This window comes from Callithrix jacchus, chromosome 1, assembly GCF_049354715.1.
Source record: "Callithrix jacchus isolate 240 chromosome 1, calJac240_pri, whole genome shotgun sequence".
Lineage (NCBI taxonomy): Eukaryota > Metazoa > Chordata > Mammalia > Primates > Cebidae > Callithrix > Callithrix jacchus.
Window position 1 is genome coordinate 148,393,832 of NC_133502.1, and position 23,226 is coordinate 148,417,057.

General features: G+C 37.1%; 1 protein-coding gene across 4 annotated transcripts in view; it reads right to left on the bottom strand.

Moving 5' to 3' along the window:
- The window catches only part of TEX10 (testis expressed 10), a 49,633-nt gene that overhangs the window by 12,153 nt on the left and 14,254 nt on the right, over positions 1-23,226 (bottom strand). For all 4 annotated transcript variants that reach the window (XM_078373335.1, XM_017975049.4, XM_078373332.1 and 1 more), the window contains exons 6-11: positions 16,719-16,957; positions 15,936-16,071; positions 14,612-14,787; positions 12,855-13,032; positions 7,711-7,799; positions 6,310-6,443 (exon numbers count right to left, since the gene is read on the bottom strand). In XM_078373335.1, coding sequence (XP_078229461.1) covers positions 6,310-6,443; positions 7,711-7,799; positions 12,855-13,032; positions 14,612-14,787; positions 15,936-16,071; positions 16,719-16,957 — 952 coding nt within the window. The remainder of the gene's footprint in view (positions 1-6,309; positions 6,444-7,710; positions 7,800-12,854; positions 13,033-14,611; positions 14,788-15,935; positions 16,072-16,718; positions 16,958-23,226) is intronic.

The window sequence follows — 23,226 nt, forward strand, 5'->3', positions numbered from 1 at the left end:
CTTGATTTTTGGAAACAATTTCAGGAGAATTGGTATTAGTTTTCTTTGTAAATTTGGTAGAATTTAGCTGTGAATCCATCTGGTCCTAGGGTTTTCATTCTTTGGAGATTTTTTAATTACCAATTTAACCTTACTATTCATTACTGGTCTGTTCAGATTTTGTTTCATCCCGGTTCAAACCTTGGGGAGTTGTATATTTCCAGAAATTTATCCATTTCCTCTAGGTTTTCCAGTTTGTGAGTGTATAGTTGTTTGCAACAGTCTGTGTGCTATTAGTTGTTATGTCTCCTTTTCATTTCTGTTTTTGTTTATTTGGATCTTCACTATTCTTGCTTAGTCTAGCTACTGGCTATCAATTTTATCTTTTGCTTAGTCTAGCTACTGGCTATCAATTTTATCTTTTTGAAGTACCAATTTTGCATCCTGTTGACCCTTTGTATTGTTTTTGATCTCTATTTCATTTAGTTCTGCTCTAATCTTTGTTATTTCTTGTCTTCTGCTAATTTGGGGCTTGGTTTGTTTATACTTTTCTAGTTCCTTGAGGTGCAATGTTAGGTTGTACTCTACTTTTTTGATGTAGACATTTAATGCTATAAATTTCCCTCTTAGGACTGCTTTTCCTGTATCTCATGGGTTTTAGCATTGTTTCCATTTTCAATTATTTCAAATTTTTTTTGAATTTCCACTTTAATTTCTTCATTTACCCAGTAATCAGGTGCATGTTGTTTAATTTTGCAATACATCAACACAAAACAATGTGTTTGCATCATTTCTGACGTTCTTCTTGGTACTAATTTCTAATTTTATCCCACTTTGGTCTGAAAAGATACTTGGTATGATTTTGATTTTTTAAAATTTGTTGAGATCTGTTGTGACCTACCATATGGTCTATCTGAGAGACAGACAGTTCTATGTGCTAATGAGAGGAATGTATATTCCGCAGTTTCTTGAGTAGAATGTTCTGTAAATGTCTGTAAGGTCTACTTGGTCTACAGTTCAATTTAAGTCCAATGTTTCTTTGTATTTTCTTTCTCAATGATCTAATGCTGAGAGTGGGGTGTTAAAATTGCATGCTGCCGGGAACGGCAGCTCACACCTGTAATCCCAACACTTTGGGAGGCTGAGGCGGGCAGATCACCTGAGGTCAGGAGTTCGAGACCAGCCAGACCAACATGGAGAAACCCCATCTCTACTAAAAATACAAAACTAGCTGGGCATCATGACGCATGCATGTAATCCCAGCTACTTAGGAGGCTGAGGCAGGAGAATCACTTGAACCTGGAAGGTAAAGGTTGCAGTGAGCCGTCATGCCATTGCACTACAGGACTGGGCAACAAGAGAGCAAAACTCTGTCCCCGCCCAACACAAAAATATATTGTATTGCCCTGTATTTCTTCCTGTAGGTCTAGTAATACTAATGGAATCTGGGTGCTCTGATGTTGGGTGCATATATATTTAGAATTGTTATATCCTCTTGCTGAATTGATCCCTTCTTCATTACATAATTTTCTTTGTATTTTTTGAAGCTGTTTTTGATTTGAAGTCTGTTTTACCTGTAAAGTATAGCTACTCCTGCTCACTTTTGGTTTCTGTTTGTATGAGTATCTTTTACCACCTCTTTAATCCTAACTTCCAGCCAAGAAAGTACTTTTTGGCTTTCAGGATTTTTTTTTTTTTTTTCCTTTCAGCACTTTGATTATGTTATCCTATTGGTTTTTGGCCTGTAAGGTTTCCACTGAAAAGTCTGCTGTTAGTCTGATGAGATTTTCTTTATAAATGACTAGACACTATTCCCTTGCTGATTTTAGAATTCTCTCTTCCATTTTGACTTTAGACAGTTTGATTATAACACGTCACAATGAAGTCCTTCCTGCGATGTATTTTCCCGAAGACTGCTGGGCCTTCTGTATCTGGATGTCTAAATCTCTTGCTAGGCTTGGAAATTTTTCATCAATTACTTTGTTGACTAGGTTTTCTAAGCTTTTAATCCTTCTTCCCCTTGGGAATACAAATAATTCATAAGCTCAGTCACTTTACATAAGTCCCAAATGTCCTGAAGGTTTTGTTCATTCCTTTACTCCCTATGAACACAGACACAAAATTCCTCCACAGAATACTTGGCAAATCAAATCTAAAAGCACATCAAAGATACTACACCATGATGAAGTAGTTTCTATCTCAGGGGTGCAAGAATACTTCAATATACACAATCAAAAAATGTGATAATTCCCATAAACAGAATTAGGACAAAAACCATATGATTATTTCAAAAAACACAAAAAATCCATTTGTTAAAATTTAGCATCCCTTCATGATAAACTCTCAACAACCTAGGCATACAAGAAACATACCTCAAAATCATAAAGGCCATATGTGACAAATCCACAGCCAATATCACACTGAATGGGGAAAAGTTGGAAGCATTTCTTGTAAGAAATGGAATAAGATTTCTTACAAGGATGCCCACTTTCACCATTCCTTTCAACATAGTACAGGCAGTCCTAGCCAGAGCAATCAGGGAAGAGGAAAAAAAAGACATCCAAATTGGAAAAGAATAAGTTGAATTATCCCTGTTTGCTGATATGATTATTTTTTAAGAGATGAGGTCTCATTCTGTTGCCTCAACTGGAGTTCAGTGGCACAGTCATAGTTCACTGCATCCTCAAACTCCTGGGCTCCAGCTATCCTAGTAGCTAGGATATCCAGCCTTCCAAGTAGCTTGCACTACAGGTACATGCCACCACATTCAGCTAGATGGTAGTATGATCTTTTATCTAAAAAAACTTAAAGATGCCACCAAAAAACAGATTTGAAAATGAAATCAGTAAAGTTTTCAAGATGTAAGATCAACTTATAAAAATCAGTACATTTCTATGTATCAATAACTATCTAGTTGAGAACAAAAATCAAGAAAGCAATCTCACTTATAACAGCTACAAAAAAAATAAATAAATAAAACCCTAGGAATAGGGGTGGGGGTGGAGAAAAAAGAAAAAAAAAAAACCTAGGAATATATTTAACCAAGGAGGTGAAAGAGCTCTACAAGGAGAACTAGAAAACACTGATGAAAAAAAAAATGTAGATGACACAAATGGAAAAACATCCAATGTTCACAGATAGGAAGATTGATATCATTAAAATGACAACATTATCCAAATTAATCTTTAGATTAAATGAAATTTCTATCAAAATACCAATGTCATTTTTCACAAAATTAGAAAAAAAAATCCTAAAATTAATATGGACCCAAAACAAGAGTCTGTAGAGCCAAGCAATACTAAGCAAGAAGACCAAAGCTGGAAGTATCACATTACCTGTGATACTTTACCTACAAGGCTGTAGTAAACACAACGTGGTACTGGCATAAAAACAAATGCATAGATCAATGGAACAGAATAAAGAACCCAAAAATAACGGCTCACATTTATAACCAACTCAGCTTTGACAAAGTCAACAAGAACATACATAGGAGACAGGACAACTTTCACAATAAATGGTGCTGGGAAAATTGGATTGCCATGAAGAATGAAACTGGATCTCCCTTAATATATAAAAATCAACTCAAGATGGATTAAACACTTAAATATAAGACGTGAAATTATAAAAATACCAAAAACCTGGAGAAAACTCTTCTGAACACTGATCTAGACAAATAATCATGACTAAGAGCAGAAAAGCACAAGCAACAAAAACAAAAGTAGACAAACAGGACTTCATAACACTAAAAAATTTCTACACAGAAAAATAATTAAGCAAACAGAAAACCTGCAGAATGGGAGAAAGTATAGGCAAACCATGTTCGGACAGGAGACTAATATCCAAAATTTACAATACAATGAACTCAAACGACAACAAAAAATCAAATAATCCCATTAAAAAGTAGGCAAAGGACATGAATGGGTATTTTGCAAGATGACAAACTGGCCAAAAAAGCACATGAAAAAATGTTCAACATCATCAATCATCAGAGAAATACAAATTAAAACCACAAAGAGATACCACCTTACACCAATCAGAATTGCTGTTAAGACAAAAAATAACAGGTACTGGTGAGGATGCAGAAAAGGGAACACTTACACGCAGCTGATGAGAATGGCAATTAGTACAACCTCTGTGGAAATCAGTATAAAGATTTCTTGAAGAATTGAAAATAGAACTACTACTCGATATAGCACTCACACTACTGAGTACGTACCCAAATGAAAAGACATAATTGGCTGAGCATGGTGGCTCAAGCCTGTAATCCCAGCTCTTTGGGAGGCCAAGGCAGGCGGATTACAAGGTCAGGAGAGTTCAAGACCAGCCTGGCCAAAAGAAGGAAACCCTGTCTCTACTAAAAAATACAAAAATTAGGCAGGCATGGTGGCAAACCTGTAGTCTTGGATACTCAGGAGGCTGGGGCAGGACAATCGCTAGAACCCGATGCCGGGGGAGGGCGGCGGCGGAGGTTGCAGCGAGCCCAGATTGCACCACTGCACTCCAGCATGGACAATAGCAAGACTCCGTCTCAAAAAAAAAAAAAAATTACATCAAAAAGATTCCTATGTTTATTATAGGACCATTCACAATTCACAATAGCAAATATATGGAATTGACCTAAATGTCCATCAACATATGCATAAAAAGTGATATTTACATACAATGAAATACTAAATTTACATACAATGAAATACCATTCAGCCATAGAAAAGAATAAAATCATGCCTTCTACAGCAACACAGATATAACTGAATGCCATTATCTTGAGTGAAACAAGTCAGACACAAACAGGGCATATTCTTCTTTGTAAGTGGGAGCTAAATAATGTCTACTCATGCACATAGAGTGTGAAATGACAAACAATAGAGACTGAAAAAGGTGAATGGGTGCGAGTGGTGAATGACAGATTACTCAATGGGTACAGTGTATGTACATTGTTGGGTGACAGATACTCTCCGATATCTGATCTTGCATGTAACAAAACTGTAATTGTACCCCATAAATTTACATACACCTACAAGAGAATAAAAATAAACTTAAGAACTTAGAAGTGAAATAAATCCTTAGTATTAATGTTTGTGCTATTTTCAGTGTGTTTAGTGTAAGTATTTATAACATTTAAGACAAAATTTTGCCTATTAGGGTAAAAGATCAGCCTTATAATTCCAATTTAAAACATGTCTGCAGCTGGACATGATGGCGTATGCCTATAGCCCCAGCTACTCAGAAGGCTGAGGCAGGAGAATCCCTTAAGCCCAGGAATTCAAGGCCAGCCTGGGCAAAAATAGCAAGATCTCTAAAAAAACAAAACACCAAACCAATCCCCAAAACAGAAATTAAAAACTTTTTATAGTCAGTAGTCAATTTAGACTTGTGGTTTTAATTTGAAGTTTCATTAAGTAGTACTAAAACATATGATTTCCCACATTTATATGTTTAATTTATTAGGGATCTCTAAGATTTACTTCAATCATTTGTGAAGGTTTGTCAAGAAACTGAAGTATTTGACAAATACTGTTAAAGTTATTTAAGAAAGTAAAAAAGTTAAGTTTGTAAAAGGAATAAAATTAAAGTCCTCTTTTAAATGTTTAAATTTACTTAAAAAATAAGACTTGTAGGCGGCCAGATGTGGTGGCTCACACCTGTAATCCCAGCACTTTGGGAGGCAGAGGTGGGCAGATCACCTGAGGCCAGGAGTTCAAGACCAGACCAGCCTGGCCAACATTGTGAAACCCTGTCTCTACTAAAAATACAAAAAATTAGCCGGCTGTGGTGGTGCATGCCTGTAATTCCAGCTACCTGGAATGGAGAGGCTGAGGCAGGAGAGCCACCTGAACCAGGGAGGCGGAAGTTGCAGTGAGCCGAGATAGCACCATTGCACTCCAGCCTGGGTGACAAGAGCGAAACTTGTAAACCAAACTTCAAAACTTAAAGAATTTGGGTTTTAAATTTAATTTTAATAAGCTACATAGTAATTCTTAAAACCAAAGGAACTGGTGAATAATCTTCCATTTAAAAAGTCACCTTCAAGGATACCAACTCTTACTTAAGTTTTACCTTCAAAAACTCAAATTCTTCCTCTTACATAATGTTTTCCTCTTTTAAAAATATGGATCTATCATTCAAATTGCTGATTTGTTCTGTTCTAGTGGCATAATTTATAAAAGAACATTTTCCTTTTCAAACTTACTTCTCCTACCCAAGATTATAAGCACTTTAAACAAGTATCTTTGAAAAGATCTCACACAAGGCAACTGATATATAGTAACTACTGCTGGTTGATGAACTGAATTTTAATAATTACCAGTTTCTTTTTAAATGAGCTATTACCTCTGTTACATCCCAATGGTGTAAAAATTGATCCAAATCTGTAAGGTAGAGGAGCACAGGGGAAAGCTGTGTCTGGATGACATGAGGAACTCCTCGAAGGCTCTGAAGCCAAGTCAGCTCCTCTTTTGAAAACCCTAATTCAGGTAACAAAGAAAGCCAATTAAAAAAAAAAGCAGTGACATTTTTCATAATTTTTTTGAAAACAGAAATGACACGTCTTCAAGTGAACATTCTTTAAGCTACCTTGTTTACTCTGAGCTTCTGCCTTTCATGCAATATTTTAAAAAAATAAAATGCTAGCAAGGGAGGCAGTTAAAAATCATATAATTATATAAAAGATGTGATGAGACTCAATCTATACTATAGCAAGAAACAGGTTTTACCCCTTCTACTAGGGTTTTGACACTTTTACTTAAAGTGAAAGACATAGTCTTTCCAATTAATGGTACGTTTAAAAGAGCAAATGTGCAAGTTAAAGCAATAATATACTTCTACATATATATCAAATGCTTTAGGTTCTTAGATAATAAACCTTCAAATGTCTTAAAACTTCCCTATCCTCCTAAGTGTTTTTACTTTGACAATATGTGTACAGTTCATTTAACAATTTCTGGTTCCTCTTACCACCTCTATTACATTTGGCCTGACCTACACAACCAACCTGCCAAAATCCCTCCTGAAAGGCAGTTCTGAGAATGATCAGAATATCACCGATGTCGCCCAGCCTCATCTACCTTGATGTTCAAATACTATACTTCTGTAAGCACAACCTAAAGAGGCATCGTCTAGTTTGATAGCCACGCCATAGTACTGACTCTCAATGAGCTTTCTAAAACCACTAAAAACTTTTTGACAAGTACTATTATTAACAAAGCCATCTCAAATGTATACTTTCAAAAATATACAACAAACATATAGTTTATGTTTATCTTCTGAAATATTTATCTTGCTAGATTCAGCACAGTATTGGAAGTGTCAAGTTCTTTTTGGATTCTGACACTATATTAACTCTCCTAATTTCAAGTCTTCAGAGAATTTCAAAGAACCCCATTATTATCCAAGCATATAATGAAAATATTCAAATAATACAATTATTTAAAGTAACAATAATACATTGAACTTAAAAATACAGTAACATGACATTCAAATAATGTTCAGGGTTTTGATACTCATAAGAGATTTAAAGACAAATCATCCATCTTCTTGCCTCAGGAGCCTAACAATGTAGGTTAGAAATACTCCTTCAAAGATTTCCACTTACTAATCACAAAAATCATTCCAAGATAGAATATTTATCATCTTCAAAACTGAACCAAACCAATAAAATGGCAAATCTTAGGAGGAGAATTATGATTCATATTAGGTTTTTTCTTTTTTAATCCGGCACGTGAATGTGGTTACCTGTAAGTGTGGAAAATAAGAAGCTGAAATAGTCCACATCACTCATCAACCAGTCTTTAGCTGAATACTTCCACCCAGAAAATGACGATCTATAATAAACAATGGGAGAACTATTACCAGAAGTGATCAAGCTGACAGACTTTTCAAAGGTAGCATAGTACATAAACATTTTTCTGTATTGAAAACAAGTTTCATGTAGTAGCTCAAAATAAAACCATAATATGCACTGTATTAATTGTATATCCAAGGGCTCAAGTACCATAGTAGGAAAGTTTGAAATTCAAGCATATTAATATAAAGTTCCGTTAAAAAGCATACTTGATCAACATATATAGTACAACAGAAAATTTCCATCCCATTTGAAAATCAGACTCTAAGGAGCCAAGATAAAGTTTTGCTCTTCAGTAGTAGGTTCAGCAGCTATGTATTTACTATTTGATTTTTATAGTCTTAGCCTCAGTAAGTGAGTTAAGTTTAAATAAGCTTCAGCTTCCTACATAACTAAGCAAAAGTATCTTAATTAGGCAAAGAAAATATAAGGCAACTATGTGTTCTTATTCTTAGCAAAGTTGTAACTAGGTCTATTTCACAATAGTGCAGCTAAGGTATTGGCAGAGGACTCAAAAGGAATTGCTAAATGTAAAGCAGCTTCTCATTAAATGAGGATTATTTGGTTCCTGCTATGAGATCAGTTTCTAGTGTCTCCTTTAAAAATTCCCTTCACAGTAAGGCTGGGAAGAAAGAGAACAAATATCAACTATGGGTATTGCAAAAACACTGAGAATATATACACAAGCTGATACTAAAAACTTCATCACAGATATCTGAATAAATATCAAAATTAGGAGCTTCTAATTCACCTATAAGTGCTTATTCTTTTTTTTTTTTTTTTTTGAGAGGGAGTTGCGCTCTTTTTGCCCAGGCTGGAGTGCAACGGCACGACCTTGGCTCACTGCAACCTCCACCTCCTGGGTTCACATTCTCCTGCCTCAGCCTCCCAAGTAGCTGGGACTACAGGCGCCTACTAGCCCACCACCACGCCCAGCTAATTTTTGTATTTTTAGTAGAGACAGGGTTTCAACCACGTTGACCAGGCTGGTCTTGAATTCCTGACCTCAGGTAATCGGTCCACCTCGGCTCCCAAAGTGCTGGGATCGCAGGCACGAGCCACCACGCCTGACACTGGCCTTATTAATATACTTAAGGAGGGGACAGCCGTAAAATAACGAAAACATTCTTCCTAAGTGTGATTCCCATGTGATAAGCAAAGGTCTATGAAGGCAGTAACACAGGCTAAAGGGGTTATAAAAAGCATAGATGCTCAACAGAAAGAAGTACAAAATAGTGGTTAGAAAACAATTATTCTCTTGAACCCAATGAAAACAGGAAACAATTGTGCCATCTAGCGGCCAAAAGGGGAGCAAACTTATTTAACAGCCTATTTAAAATTCTGACCCTGTGAAAAGTGATAAATGACAAGCAATATATCATACTTTCTTTAAAACTATGAAAACCATACACACTTTCCAAACCTGAACACTTCTGCAGTAAAAGAGGGTGCCGGGCCAAAAGGAGTAAAATGGAACTGTTCCCAGCAGACCAGGTCATATATTCACCCTATTTAAAACCGAAGCCAACTTCTTAATGCAAGCCAATCTCTCCTTCCTCAGAGATTTTATATAACACCAAAGAGCATCTTTCCATATTTATGCTTTATGTTCCCCCAATCTGGCTATAAATAACCAGGGTAGAGGGGTAAGAACTGAGAAAAGGCCACTGGATATTGTTATGGAACACCACAAGTAGCATGGTATGAGGAAAATGTCAGATTCTAAAAAAACTGTAACTGGTTGGTAAAAAGGTAGAGACAGCAATTCTAAACACATTTTTGAAAAGCTGAGAGCAAATAAACACGAACGATTTCTAGCTGATGGGTTTTTAACGCATGGAATCCCTGCTTAAGTGGTACATGTCCTGCCATTAGACAAATGCTTTAACAGAGATGGCAAGGTATCAGAACTACAAAAATTGAGTTAAACTTGATCTCACAGACCAATTAATGTGACAAGATAAAAATCAGAAATGAGTAAAGGGGTATTTCAGAAAAATTAATCTGGCAGCAGTGCACACGATGCATGGGACTGAGAAGCAACATTTTAAGAGTGTTAAGTGAGAAATAATTTAAAAATGGGCTATTTTATAGTCATGGTCAAGAAGATGAGGTATTATAAAGAGAAAACTAAAAATATGAAGTAACCCAACATATATCTGAATAAACTAAACTTAGTCTTCTTTTTTAAGATAGAATCTCCCTCTGTCACCCAGGTTGGAGTGCAGAGGGGACAATCTCAGCTCACTACAACCTCCGCCTCCTGGGTTCAAGCAATTCTCCTGCCTTAGACTCCTGAGTAGCTGGGATTACATGCACAAGCCACCATAACCAGCTATTTTTGAATTTTTAGAAGAGAGGGGGTTTCGCCACATTGCTCTGGCTGGTCTCAAACTCCTGACCTCAAGATGTTCTGCCCGACTCAGCTTCTCAAAGTACTGGGCTTACAGGTGTGAGCCACCACGCCTGGCCAGTGTTAAATTATGACCCTATGAAAAGTGATAAAATGATAATGCCATGGGCTCAAGAAGGCTGAAAAGTCCTAATTTTGTATTCTTTTTAAAAAGGGACTACTTGGGCAGGTGCTCATGTCTGTAATTCCAGCACTTTGGGAGGCCAACGCAGGCAGATCATCTGAGGTTGGGAGAGTTCAAGACCAGCCTGACCAACATGGAGAAACACCATCTTTACTAAAAATACAAAATTAGCCAGGCGTGGTAGCGCATGCCTGTAATCCCAGTTACTCAGGCAGCTGAGGCAGGAGAATCGCTTGATTCTGGGAGGCAGAGGTTGCAGTGAGCCGAGATCCCGCCACTGCACTCCAGCCTGGGCAACAAGAACAAAACTCCACTTCAAAAAAAAAGAAGAGGTGGTAATAATACCTATATAGAGAGAAGTCTACTAATGGACTCTGTACAAACACTAAAATTTAAATTTGGTACTTTGAACTATAATGAAAATCATTTATGAGTCCATATTATCAATATTTGTCAAATTAATGTATTTTCCCAACTCTTGCCACAAATCTCTACAAAAATAAGTAAAAAAAATTTAACAATAAAAATTTTTTAAAAACATCCTTGACAAAAGTTACTAAACATAAGCGAACAAATGTTGATGAAGACATTAAATGCATCTTCCAATGCATCTTCCAAGGAGAATCAATTTCAAGAATTCAAAGGGTGATTGAACTGAACTGAATGTTAAGTTACATCAAGAAACAGAGTGCCCTCTACTGGAAGTCAAATAAAAAACCTCTTAAATTATAGGAAAAAAACATTTAATTTTTAAAAGGCCTAGCATTTTGCTTACATGAAACAAAGTGCAGTTTTTTCGTCTCTAAAAAGAAAAAAACGTGAGAAACTAATCAGTATTTAAAATTCTTTTAAAATATGATCAGGCCCCTCAAATGTGCATATACAAGAAAGAAATAGGCAGGGAGCAGTGGCTCACGCCTGTAATCCCAGCACTTGAAGAGGCTGAGGCAGGTGGATCATGAGGTCAAGATATTGAGACCATCCTGGCCAACATGGTGAAACCCTGTCTCTACTAAAAATACAAAAATGAGCTGGGCGTGGTGGCACGTGCCTGTAATTCCAGCTACTCAGGAGGCTGAGGCAGGAGAATGGATTGAACCTGGGAGATAGAGGTTGCAGTAAGCCGAGATCATACTATTGCACTCCAGTCTGGCAACAGAGTGAGACTCCATCTCAAAAAAAAAAGAAAGAAAAAAACTAAACCTTGAATTTTTAAATACAAACAATATTCTATTTATATGTTTTGCTCTCTATTTTGGTAAAAGGAAACTTTATTGTCAGTTATGAAGCACACCTCCAGGGACCAGAGCCAAATGTCTGTCCTATATAGATATAAAGAAAGTCTATTAAGAGTAAGCTACTCTTAACTACCTGAGATAGGGGATCTAGACAAGAACTTTTCAACTGCAGCCTAGATTTCTTTTTTTTTTTCTCTAGATTTCTATTTCTGCCTAAAACCACATCAGACCCTTCCCATGAGCCACAACCAGTAATACTGCAGAATACTAAGATATTATGACCGAAGATATATATAAGAGGATACTTCCAACACAAACAATATAAAATCTTTCAGAGTAAAACAGCACAGCCGCTATGGAAAATGGCATGTAGAGCTAGCTACTTGGAAGACCAAGGTGGAGGATCTCTTGACCCCAAGCCTTCAAGGCTGCAGTCAGCTATGATCATGCCACTGCACACTCCAATCTGGGCAAGAGAGTGAGACCTCATCTCTTAAAATATTAAAACTTTTTAATAAAGGTTAAAATGGTAAATTTTATGTTTATTAAACCACCAGAAAAAAAAAAAGTGAGAGATTACAAGTGATTCCTGGTGTCAGTTCAGGAGCTTATTTAATTCACCAGTGATATTTAATTCTTCTGTATTGCAATTCCGTAACACCAAAAGTTTGAAGTAGGACACTCTCACCTACCAAAAAACCCCTTATTATGCACACTTTTGAAAATTCTATTTCAACCCTCATTCCAACCTATCTATAAAAATCATTAAACAAGTAACTTCAGTCTTACTCTTATGAACTTACTCTACCTAGTGATATCAACAGAGTTGTAATTGTTGCATTAAGAGTAAATGGCTGGGCACGGTGGCTCAAGCCTGTAATCCCAGCACTTTGGGAGGCCGAGGCAGGTGGATCACGAGGTCAACAGATCGAGACCATCCTGGTCAACATGGTGAAACCCCATCTCTACTAAAAATACAAAAAATTAGCTGGGCATGGTGGCACATGCCTGTAATCCCAGCTACTCGGGAGGCTGAGGCAGGAGAATTGCCTGAACCCAGGAGGCGGAGGTTGCGGTGAGCCGAGATCGCGCCATTGCACTCCAGCCTGGGTAACAAGAACGAAACTCCGTCTCAAAAAAAAAAAAGAGTAAATGAAGGTGTAGTGTATGTGACTTCAAAAGCCTTCCGTAATTCACAAATTACCAGTAAAAGGGGGAGAAGATAATACACTTAAAATATAGCTCACTTGAGCATTCTACCTCATGTGCAGTATCCCGATAAGCATGGCAGCCAAACTTGAACTGAGTCTTCCCATAATACAGCAACGACTTAACCGAGAAAGCAAATCAGTAGGCAGACTGGGTAAGAAATATACAAGCTGAACCAAACGCTGCTGAGAGTCTGCAGGAAGAACCACCACAGTGCCTTCTTGTGGATCTGGTGAGGTGAACAGACATATTAAACTCAACTATGAAAGATATATAAACCAGATATTAATAAAGCAGATCAATGACTTCCACTGAATTATAGGCTAACATTTTATGCTAAATATCCATTACTTAAAAGCATAATTATATTACTATTATAAGGCACATAAGCACAGCTGCACAAAACATCAAACATAATTTATTTAAAGATTTAACATCCAAGTATCTTTTTAGAAATAAAAACTTTCATGTGAGTAAAGAGGAAAAGAGATTGGGCACAAAGAAAACAAGCAATTTTGCTAAACAGTGACAATTACATCAACCTGACTTATAGCAAAAGAGTTTGTGTGCTGTATGTATATATATATCTATACACACATATATATGACCAATATTAAAAGATACATAGTTAAAACTACAACCCACAAAAGTGGAAACCACTCAAATGTTCATCACTAGACAAATGGATAAATACATGTGGCATATCCACACAATGAAATACTACTCAACAATAAAAAGGAATACAGTATTAATAGTTACTGCAACATGGATAAATCTTGAAAATATTATGCTAAGTGAAACAAGCCAGACACAAAAGGCCCCATTTCATATAATTCCACTTATAAGAAATATCCACAATAGGCAGATCCATATAGACAGAAAGTCGGTAAGTGATTTCCAGGGGCTGAAGGAAGGAAGGAATAAGGATAAACTACTTACCAGTACAAATTTATTTTGGGAGTGATAAAAATGTTTTAGAATTAGATAGTGGTGAGAGTTGCACAATCTTAGGAATGTATTTTTTTCTTTTTTGAGACAGAGTCTCACTTTTATTGCCCAGGCTGGAGTACAAAGGCATAATCTCGGCTCACTGTAACCTGTACCTCCCGGGTTAGAGCGATTCTCCTGCCTCAGCCTCCTGAGTAGCTGGGATTACAGGCACGCGCCACTACGCCCAGCTAATTTTTCTATCTTTAGTACAGACGGGGTTTCACCATGTTGGTCAGGCTGGTCTTGAACTCCTGACCTCATAATGCACTGGCCTTGGCCTCCCAAAGTGCTGGGATTACAGGTGTGAGCCACCATGCCCGGCCACGAATATATTTTTTAAAATTCATTGAACCATACATTGTAAAGCGGTGAATTTTATGGTATGTGAATTATATCTCAATAATTATATACATACATACATCCCAGTTATGTTTTAATTAATAATTTTGCTTAAAATATTACTTAAGTCAGTTCCAGAATAAAGAATATATGAAAGTCATACAAGATATTCATTGATTAAATAAGTAATAAAGATATGTTTTGCCAAAATAATTTTAAAGTATCATATTAGTTTTGAATTTATGAATAGCAAGTAGTTTAAAAGACAATTTAAGAATGTAATAAGCATCTACAATCATTAACCTTTTATATTCTAATAAATAATACTGAAAATGAATTTACTGGCTGATGTTTTGTTTTGGCAATGGTATCACTAATTTACACTAACAGAGAGGCAAACCTACAGAGCTCCTCTTAAAAACTTCTTTCGTATATCAGGGTAGACCAATGACTACCTACACCATTAAATAAACTCTTACCATAAATTCGGAGGGCAGTAGCTTGTAAACTCTTTAGTAATTCTTTATTTGCTCGTGCTGCAGCAGTATGAATGATATCAAGGAGCTGTGTAGAGAGCTCAGGATTTCGGGAGCCAAGATGAGCAAGTTGCAACGGTAAACCAGCCAGCCAACGGGATAACACTTTACTACGATATCTTAGAAAGGCCAAGGAAGAATAAAATGTAATTCTCAAAGACAAGGAAAATAATTTAAACAACAAAAAAAAGTTAAACCAACACATCACAAAGTGACTACTTATGTACAAATAATAATACATTATTCATTTAAACATTTGAGAGCCTACAAGAAGCCAGCATCACCTTCCAAGGCTTTATCCACTAAATTAATGTTAATTGGGGGTAGTATCTAAGTTATATTTTTGTTTTGAAGGATAAAGACGCTTAACTGAACTATTTATCCTAACTGGTGTTATTGTATATTAACAAATGTACAACACATTCACCGTAAGTTGCTTTGACACAAAATGGCTTCAAACTTGTACTATTTTATTCCTTTAGAAAACTTGGTGGAGTACAAATGTCTTGAATAATAGTAAACATTTTTACTAGGTCCCCTGAGAGGTTGATGATTCTATCATGGACTCTGCTGTCAAGACAGACCTGAACTTAAGTCTCAGCTCTGCTACACATTAGCTACATAATATTCACCAATTTATTAATTTTCTGCTTCCTTCTGTAAAATGGGAGCTAACAGTATCTACCTCACAGTAGCAGCATGAAAATTACCGAGGTAATGTAAAGTACTGGCTTAAAGTAAATACTAGATTATGTTACAACTACCTATGTATGTTGAGGTATCCCAAATCTTTATCTTCCTCTCAAACATTTCTGACTATGCCAAATAAACCTCAAACTCGCCTTACTGAAAAATTCCTGAGTTTCACTCTTTTGTTGTCTCTCTGATAGCACCAAGCTAGGCCAGAAACTTTCTCATTTTCTACTACCTTCACTCTTATCCACTAATGGCTAGAAATTCAACCTCCGTAATTTTTAAGGAAAGAGAAAAGGCTGGGGTTGTTCCAACTGTTCCTTAGCTACAAGTGGACAGGTAGAAATGCATGCCTAAGCAGTCTTTTATTTGTTCAAATATGGGTATAAAGTTTACTGGCACTATTATGTAGGCTTCTTTTAAAATTTTGTATCATTTCTTAAACGCAAGCAAGTAGGATTAAAAAGAATAAACTTCTCCAAAGACTTAATCTCTCTAAAATTATTTAAGTATTTAAGTAAACTACAGAAAAACTCAGCAAGAGAAAAGGAAAGGAAAAATAACAAGATTTTACCTGAATCTACAAGACCTCAGTTCTTCTGTCTGATAGATTTTACTGAAAAACTTCAATAACAAAGTTCGAACTGGAAGGATAAGGCCCCTCTGCTGATATAATGTATAAACTGCCTTAATAAGAGTCTCTGTGTCCTCTACAAACAGAAAGAAAACAACTTGCATAAGAATCAAAAAATGTTTCTTTAACAGCCCCCAAATTCCTCTGAATGCACAGAAGTACTTTACTTTGTTCCTATGGCAAAGCCAATTTTAGCCACAAACTGACAACTACCATTGAAGTACTACAGCAATGGCTTAATTAAAATATCAAACCAATCAGTAGCTACAGTATAAATTTTCTTAAAAACAAACCTAGAACAACAAAAAACAAGATATTAGAAACACGATTTAGATGGGAACCAAATAGGAAAGCTTTGTTTTGAATCAAAGTCACTCTAAAACTGACTTAATATAACTTAACTTCAAGTTAGAAGAAAGGTAAAGAGACAGGGAAGATTCATTCCACATGAATCAATGGGAAAAGTTCTCAATTTCTAGTCAAACTAGATCAGAAGATGGTAGAAGTCTTTATCAATTTGCTTCAGAGTAGACCTACCCCCTTAGAGATACTCTGAGCCATAAACAATTTTAGTGTTCAAGTAGACAGTAGCTACCTTTTATGGCTCGAATATAATTAGCCCGACTACATGGAATATTTAGAAGTTGTCATTTCAAAGCTAGACCTTAATATAGCACATATAAAAGCTCTACTCTTAAATAAGTGCAAAGTAGCATCACGTACCTCTGTGTGGTTGTATTTGCATTAACCTCCAGGATACTCCAAGCAATCTGTTCAGTTGCTTACTATTTAGCCTAGAGCCATCTTCAAGGGTCTCTGTTACAAATTTCCTTATCATTTCTATCCAACTGCAATCCTTTTGCAAAGTTGTGGCATTTGCCAGGGAGACCATGATATCAGACAGTGTTAAATTCAGTAAGAGATGATCTATGTTATTGGAGAGAACTGTGCAATGCTTGATGCTAGAAACAAACAAAGACACACACATCTATAAAGTGTTACATCTACCATACCTGCTTCATTAGGATACTTAATATAATCTATCAGTGGATTTTTTAAAAATTCCCTTCTAGAATTAATAGATGGCAAGAAGATAAGTACATAAACAAGATTTAGGCCACAGTTCTCTAAATAAACCATTTCATTATGGAATCAGAGTTGTTCAAAGAAGGTATAAATTAAGAGTGTATACAGCTCAATTCATTACTTAAGGTGCTATTCACACAAAATGTAAATGCCCTTATGTTTTGCTTGGGAACACTAAAGATAAGACTTAAAAACCCTGACACACCTGATTCGTTTTAAAGGAGATACTTATATTTGGATGGAAATCACAGTAGATCTTGGTTCTGCTTTTAACTAATTATCTGACTTAAAAGAATCAGTAGACCTTCCTGGCCATAACTTTCTCACCTGTGTAATAAGGATACAAATGCAGGTAAGCACTGATTTGAAACAATTTTATAATTCACATATGAACATCAGTTTATTCACTCTAGCCAAACAAAACACAATTTCAAAAAACCTCAAGTATTTAAATAAAAACAAAATTTGCAACTTATACTCATTTCAGACTGTAGTATATTCAACAGCAGAGCTTATTTCTTTCATGTTTCAAAAACATAAAGCTGGCTGGGCATGGTGGCCCATGTCTGTAATCCCAGTGTTTTGGGAAGATGAACTGGGAACACTGCTTGAGGCTAGGAGTTAGAGACTAGCCTAGGAAACACCTCGAGACTCCATCTCTCCAGAAAATAAAAAGAAAATTAAGGCCAGGCACAGGGGCTTGCTTACCTGTAATCCTGACACTTTGGGAAGCCAAGATAGGTGGATCACCTGAGGTCAGGAGTTCAAGACCAGCCTAACCAACATAGTGAAACCCCATTTCTACTAAATACACACAAAAAATTAGCCAGGTATGGTGGCCCATGCATGTAATCCCAGCTATTTGGGAGGCTGAAGCAGGAGAATCACCTGAACCCAGGAGGCAGAGGCTGCAGTGAGCCAAGACTGTGCCATTGCACTGCAGCTGGGCAATAGGAGCAAAACTCCATCTCGAAAAAATAATAAAATAAAATTAGTCAGGCATGCTGACAAATGCCTCCTACCTACTCAGGAGGCCGAGGCAGAAGCATCACTTAAGCCCAGGAGTTTGAGGTTACAGTGAGCTATGATCAAACAAGTACACACCAACCTGGTCAACAAAGAGAGACCCTATCACTAAAAACAGAAAATAAAAATGTAAAGTTAAGTAAAGCCATAAATATCACAAGTCAATCAATTTTTGTTTTTGAGATGAAGTTTCAACTCTGTCTCCCAGGCTGGAGTGCAGTGGCGTGATCTTGGCTCACTGCAACCTCTGCCTCCTGGGTTCAAGCAATTCTCCTGCCTCAGCCTCCTGAGTGTGGGATTACAGATGCATGCCACTATGCCCGGCTAATTTTTTGTATTTTTAGTAGAGATGGGATTTCACCATGTTAGCCAGGATGGTCTCGATCTCCTGACCTTGTGATCCGCCCACCTCAGCCTCCCAAAGTGCTGGGATTACAGGCATGAGCCACTGTGCCCAGCGAAGCCAATCAACTTTAAAGGAAAAGATTAATCCCAGTTAGGCTTGAGCAAGGACACAGTAGTAAGGAATCACAAATATATGAGAAGGGAAATAAAAGAAATCTGGCATTATCGAGCATCAAATATAAGACCAGAATTGACAAATGAGACCGGAAAGGTAAAATGGAACCAGATTATAAAGAGCCAGAGGCTAAGGACATCAAAATTAATTCTGTAAGCAAGGGAATAACATGGTTGCAGACTTCTTTCAGAGAGATGATTGTGTGGATACAAAGGGGAAAATCAGAGTTACAGGCTAGAAACAAGCAGTCGTGGGGCTACTACAGCACTCTAAGCAAGAGATGGCAAATCCAAGAACCAGAGTCAATACTCATATGAACTGGGAGAAGGAGGGCATTTAGAAAGAACAAAAATTAGCCAGATTTAAAATGTGCTTAAATATATACAAATATATGAGCCTGAAGATGGTGGAGACAGGAGGAGTAGTCATCAAGGATTCTAACATTAGTGATTAAATTGATAGAGATGAAGAAAAAGGGGTAGAGAGATTCAGAAATTAATTCTACGTTGGATATGTTGAGCCTAAAGTATCTTCATCAATTCCAGATGAAGATGGCCAACAATAATAACTCAATGTACAAGTCTCACACTGAAAGTAGTATGAGCTATTTAACAGAAATTACCCATATGACCACTCCTAGTGGCAAAGAAAGCTAGGAAATCTAGTTTTTATTTTGTGTAGTGATACAACCAGATGAAAATTAGGAGTCCTATCTTTAAGAAAAGAGACAATAAACACTGGGATAGACTTGCAACATTTCTTCTACACAGGTAGAGCTTTGAAAATTTTACCCTAATTTTATCCCCAGCAGCATAATCTATTATGATCCAGAAAGTCTCAATGGACATCTGCAAACCTGAGAGTTCCTTCTGCTCCTCCAATAACATATACAGAAATTTTAAAGACTAAATATACCAACCAACAATTCTAGGAGGAAGGTATATCTCTGATGAAACTTCAATTTCCAGTAAAGGTACTATAGGTAATTATAATATTGCTGAAAATAACTAGAAGTGCAAGATTCTAGCACTCAAGGTTTAGTCCTGAGGGCAACTGCCAGTTCCAAAGAAAAAAGCTGCAAAACTAAGGCAACCTTTTAGTGGCTTCACGAGAAAAGGAAGTCAAATGTCAAAGCCTAGGACCTGAAAAGACATCTCTTTTTTTTTTTTGAGAGAGTGTTGCTCTGTTGCCCAGGCTGTAATGCAGTGGCACGATCGCCTACCTCAGCCTCCGGGGTAGCTGGGATTCCAGGAACACCACCACACCCAGCTAATTTTGTATTTTTAGTAGAGACGAGGCTTCACCATGTTGGCCAGGCTGGTCTCGAACTCCTGACCTACAGTGATCTGCCCGCGTCAGCCTCCCAAAGGGCTGGGATTACAGGTGTGAGCCATTGTGCCCGGACAATGTCCCTAACCTAAGCTTGGCCCTTAAAGGTTTCTCTCCCAGGGAAGTAAAAACCAGTCTTAGGATAAACCTGAATCCTAGTTCTGCATCATTCTAGCAGTTTAAGGAATAATTATTCCTCATTTATAGAAGATTCAACACAATCCCAATCAAAGTTCTAGCAAGCTATTTAATTTAATCGTTGACAAATTGATTCTGAAGTCTATGTGGAAAGGTCAGAGACCCAGAATACTAAACACAAGACTAAAGCAAAACAAGCTGGGCATGGCGACTCATGCCTGTAATCCCAACACTTTGGGAGGCCAAGGCAGGAGGATCTCTTGAGCCCAGGAGTTCAAAATCAGCCTGGGCAATGCCACCATTAAAAAAAAAAAAAAAAAAAAAAACCAACACACTAAAGCAAAACAAAGCTGGAAGACTCAAACTCTCCATTTCAAGACTCACTGAAAGCTACAATAAGCAAAACAAGATGGTATTGGTGAAACAATAAACACACATAAATTAATGGAGTAATGTTCATAGCAGCATTATTTACAACAGCTAAAAGACAGAAAAAAACCAAATGCCCATTGACAGATAAACAAAATGTTAATGTATATGTATTAATACAATGGAACAGTATTCAGCACTGAAAAATTATCAAGCCATTAAATGAAATGGAAGAGCCTTAAAATGAGTATTTCCAAGTGAAAGAAACCAACTGAAAAGCATATATACTGTATGACTCCAACTATATGATATTCTGGAAAAGGCAAAACTATGGAGACAATAAAAAGTTTGGTGGTTACCAAGAACAAAGGTAGGTAGTTACCAAGAGTTAGGATGGAGGGAGGGATGACAAGCTAGGCAGAACACAGAGGATTTTTTTTTAGTCGATGAAACTATTCTGTATATTAATATGGTGGACACATGTCATTATACATTTATGAAAATTCACATAATGTGTAACACCAAAAGTGAACCCCAATGTCAAGAAGTATCACTTTAGGTGGTAATGATGTATTAAGAATGGAGGTTCATTGACTAACAAATGTACCGCTCTGGTGCAGGATGTTGGCAGGCCACACAAGTGTGGAGGCAGGAAGTACAGTACACCTTACGATGTTCACAAGATGGTATCACCTAATGACACATTTCTCAGACTATATCCCAGTCACTAAGTGTCACACAATGTACATGAGAACTCTGCTTTTTGCTCAGTTTTGCTTTGACCCTAAAACTTCTCTAAAAAATAAAGTCTACTTAAAAAAAGAAATGAAATTTTAATACATACTACAATATGAACCCTGAAGACCAGTTAGACACAAAAGGACAAACGCTGCAATATTCTAACTATAAAAATATAGGCAAATTCACAGAGACAGAAAGTAGAACAGAGTTACCAAGAGCTAGAGGGAGAGGAGTATGTGGGGGTTATTTGAGTACAGAGCTTCAGTTTGGGATGACAAATTCTGGCAATAGATGGTAGTGATGATCACACAATAATGTGAAAGTACTTAATGCCACTAAACTGTACACTTAAAAAGTGGTTTAAAAGGTTAATGTTTTATATATATGTTACCCCAATAAAAATAAATTGTATCTTTTTTAACTCTGTATTTCAACCTGAGATTTAAAAATGTAGACATCAGATTAAAAATACAGACTGGGCATGGTGGCTCATGCCTGTAATCCCAACACTTAGGGATGCTGAGGTGAGGGGATCACCTGAGGTCAGAGTTCAAGACCAGCCTGGTCAACATGGTGAAATTCTATCTCTACTAGATACAAAAAATTAGCCAGGCATGGTGGCACATGCCTGTAATCCCAGCTACTTGAGAGGCTGAGGCAGGAGAATCACCTGAACCCAGGAGGCAGAAGTTGCAATGAGCCAAGATTACACCACTGCACTCCAGCCTGGGCAGTAAGAGTGAAACTCTGTCTCAATAAATACAATAAAACATAAAAGTAACATTAGTACATGAATAAGCGGACCAACACTGGCCTAGATCAGGGGTCCCCCAACCCTGGGCCTTAGACTGGCACTAGTCTGTGGCCTATCAGGACCGAGGCTGCACAGCAGGAGGTAAGCGGCGGGAGAGTGAAGCTTCATCTGTGTTTACAGCTATTCCCCACTGCTCACATTATTGCCTGAGCTCAGCCTCCTGTCATATCAGTAGCAGCATTAGATTCTCATAGGTGCACAAACCCTACTGTGAAGAACTGTGCATGCAAGGGATCTATGGTGCATGCAAGGGATCTCTATGGTGCATGCTCCTTATGAGAGTCCAATGCCTCAAGATTTGTCACTGTCTCCCATCACCCCCAGATAGGACCGTCTAGCACAGGAAAACAAGCTCAGGGATCCCACTAATTTTACATTATGGTAAACTGTGGAATTATTTCAATACATATTACAACATAATAATAATAGAAATAAAGCACACAACAAATGTAATGCACTTGAATCATACCAAAACCAACCCTCCCACCTCAGGTCCGTGGAAATATTGTTATCCATGAAACCAGTCCTCATAGCAACATGGTTGGGGACCTCTGGCCTAGACCACTGTTGACTTCCCTAACTTTGATTTGTGCCGCTGTTCACAGGCTATTTGCTAAGTATTTAATGCACTTACTACAATAGCAGTCTGTAGGCCCTCCAAAAATCAGTCACTGGTGGAAATCTTATGAAAAGTAGGTTATACTGTCAATCCATCTTTGCTAAAAATCCCTCAATTTCATCATCTCAACCTCTTCATAAAGTTAATTCCTTTTCTTTTTTTCCCCAGTCGTATCTCAGCACACTGTCACTTCCATCAGGGCAGCCTCCTCAAAGATGGTCTTCCTTTCATGAAAGATCAGGACCAACTCCTTACTACATACTCTTGTATTAACCTAAACTCTTCCTTCACTATATTTATCAAAATCAGTCACCGATTAAAGAATCAGGTGAAATAGATGTCTTTCTAATTACACTGTACTCCATGAGAACTAGTACCCTATTTCCTTTACCACAAAATGCTCAGCAACTAGTACAATAAGAGTCCAATAAATTTCTTGAATGATACACCAATATACTCTTCAATAATTTATTTACACTGAATAATTTATTTACTAAATCCTAAACACCTTAACTACAATTTAATCACATTTTGACGAAAAGTATATATGGAATGCCTTATCTGAAAAAATACACATGTAATTCTCTAT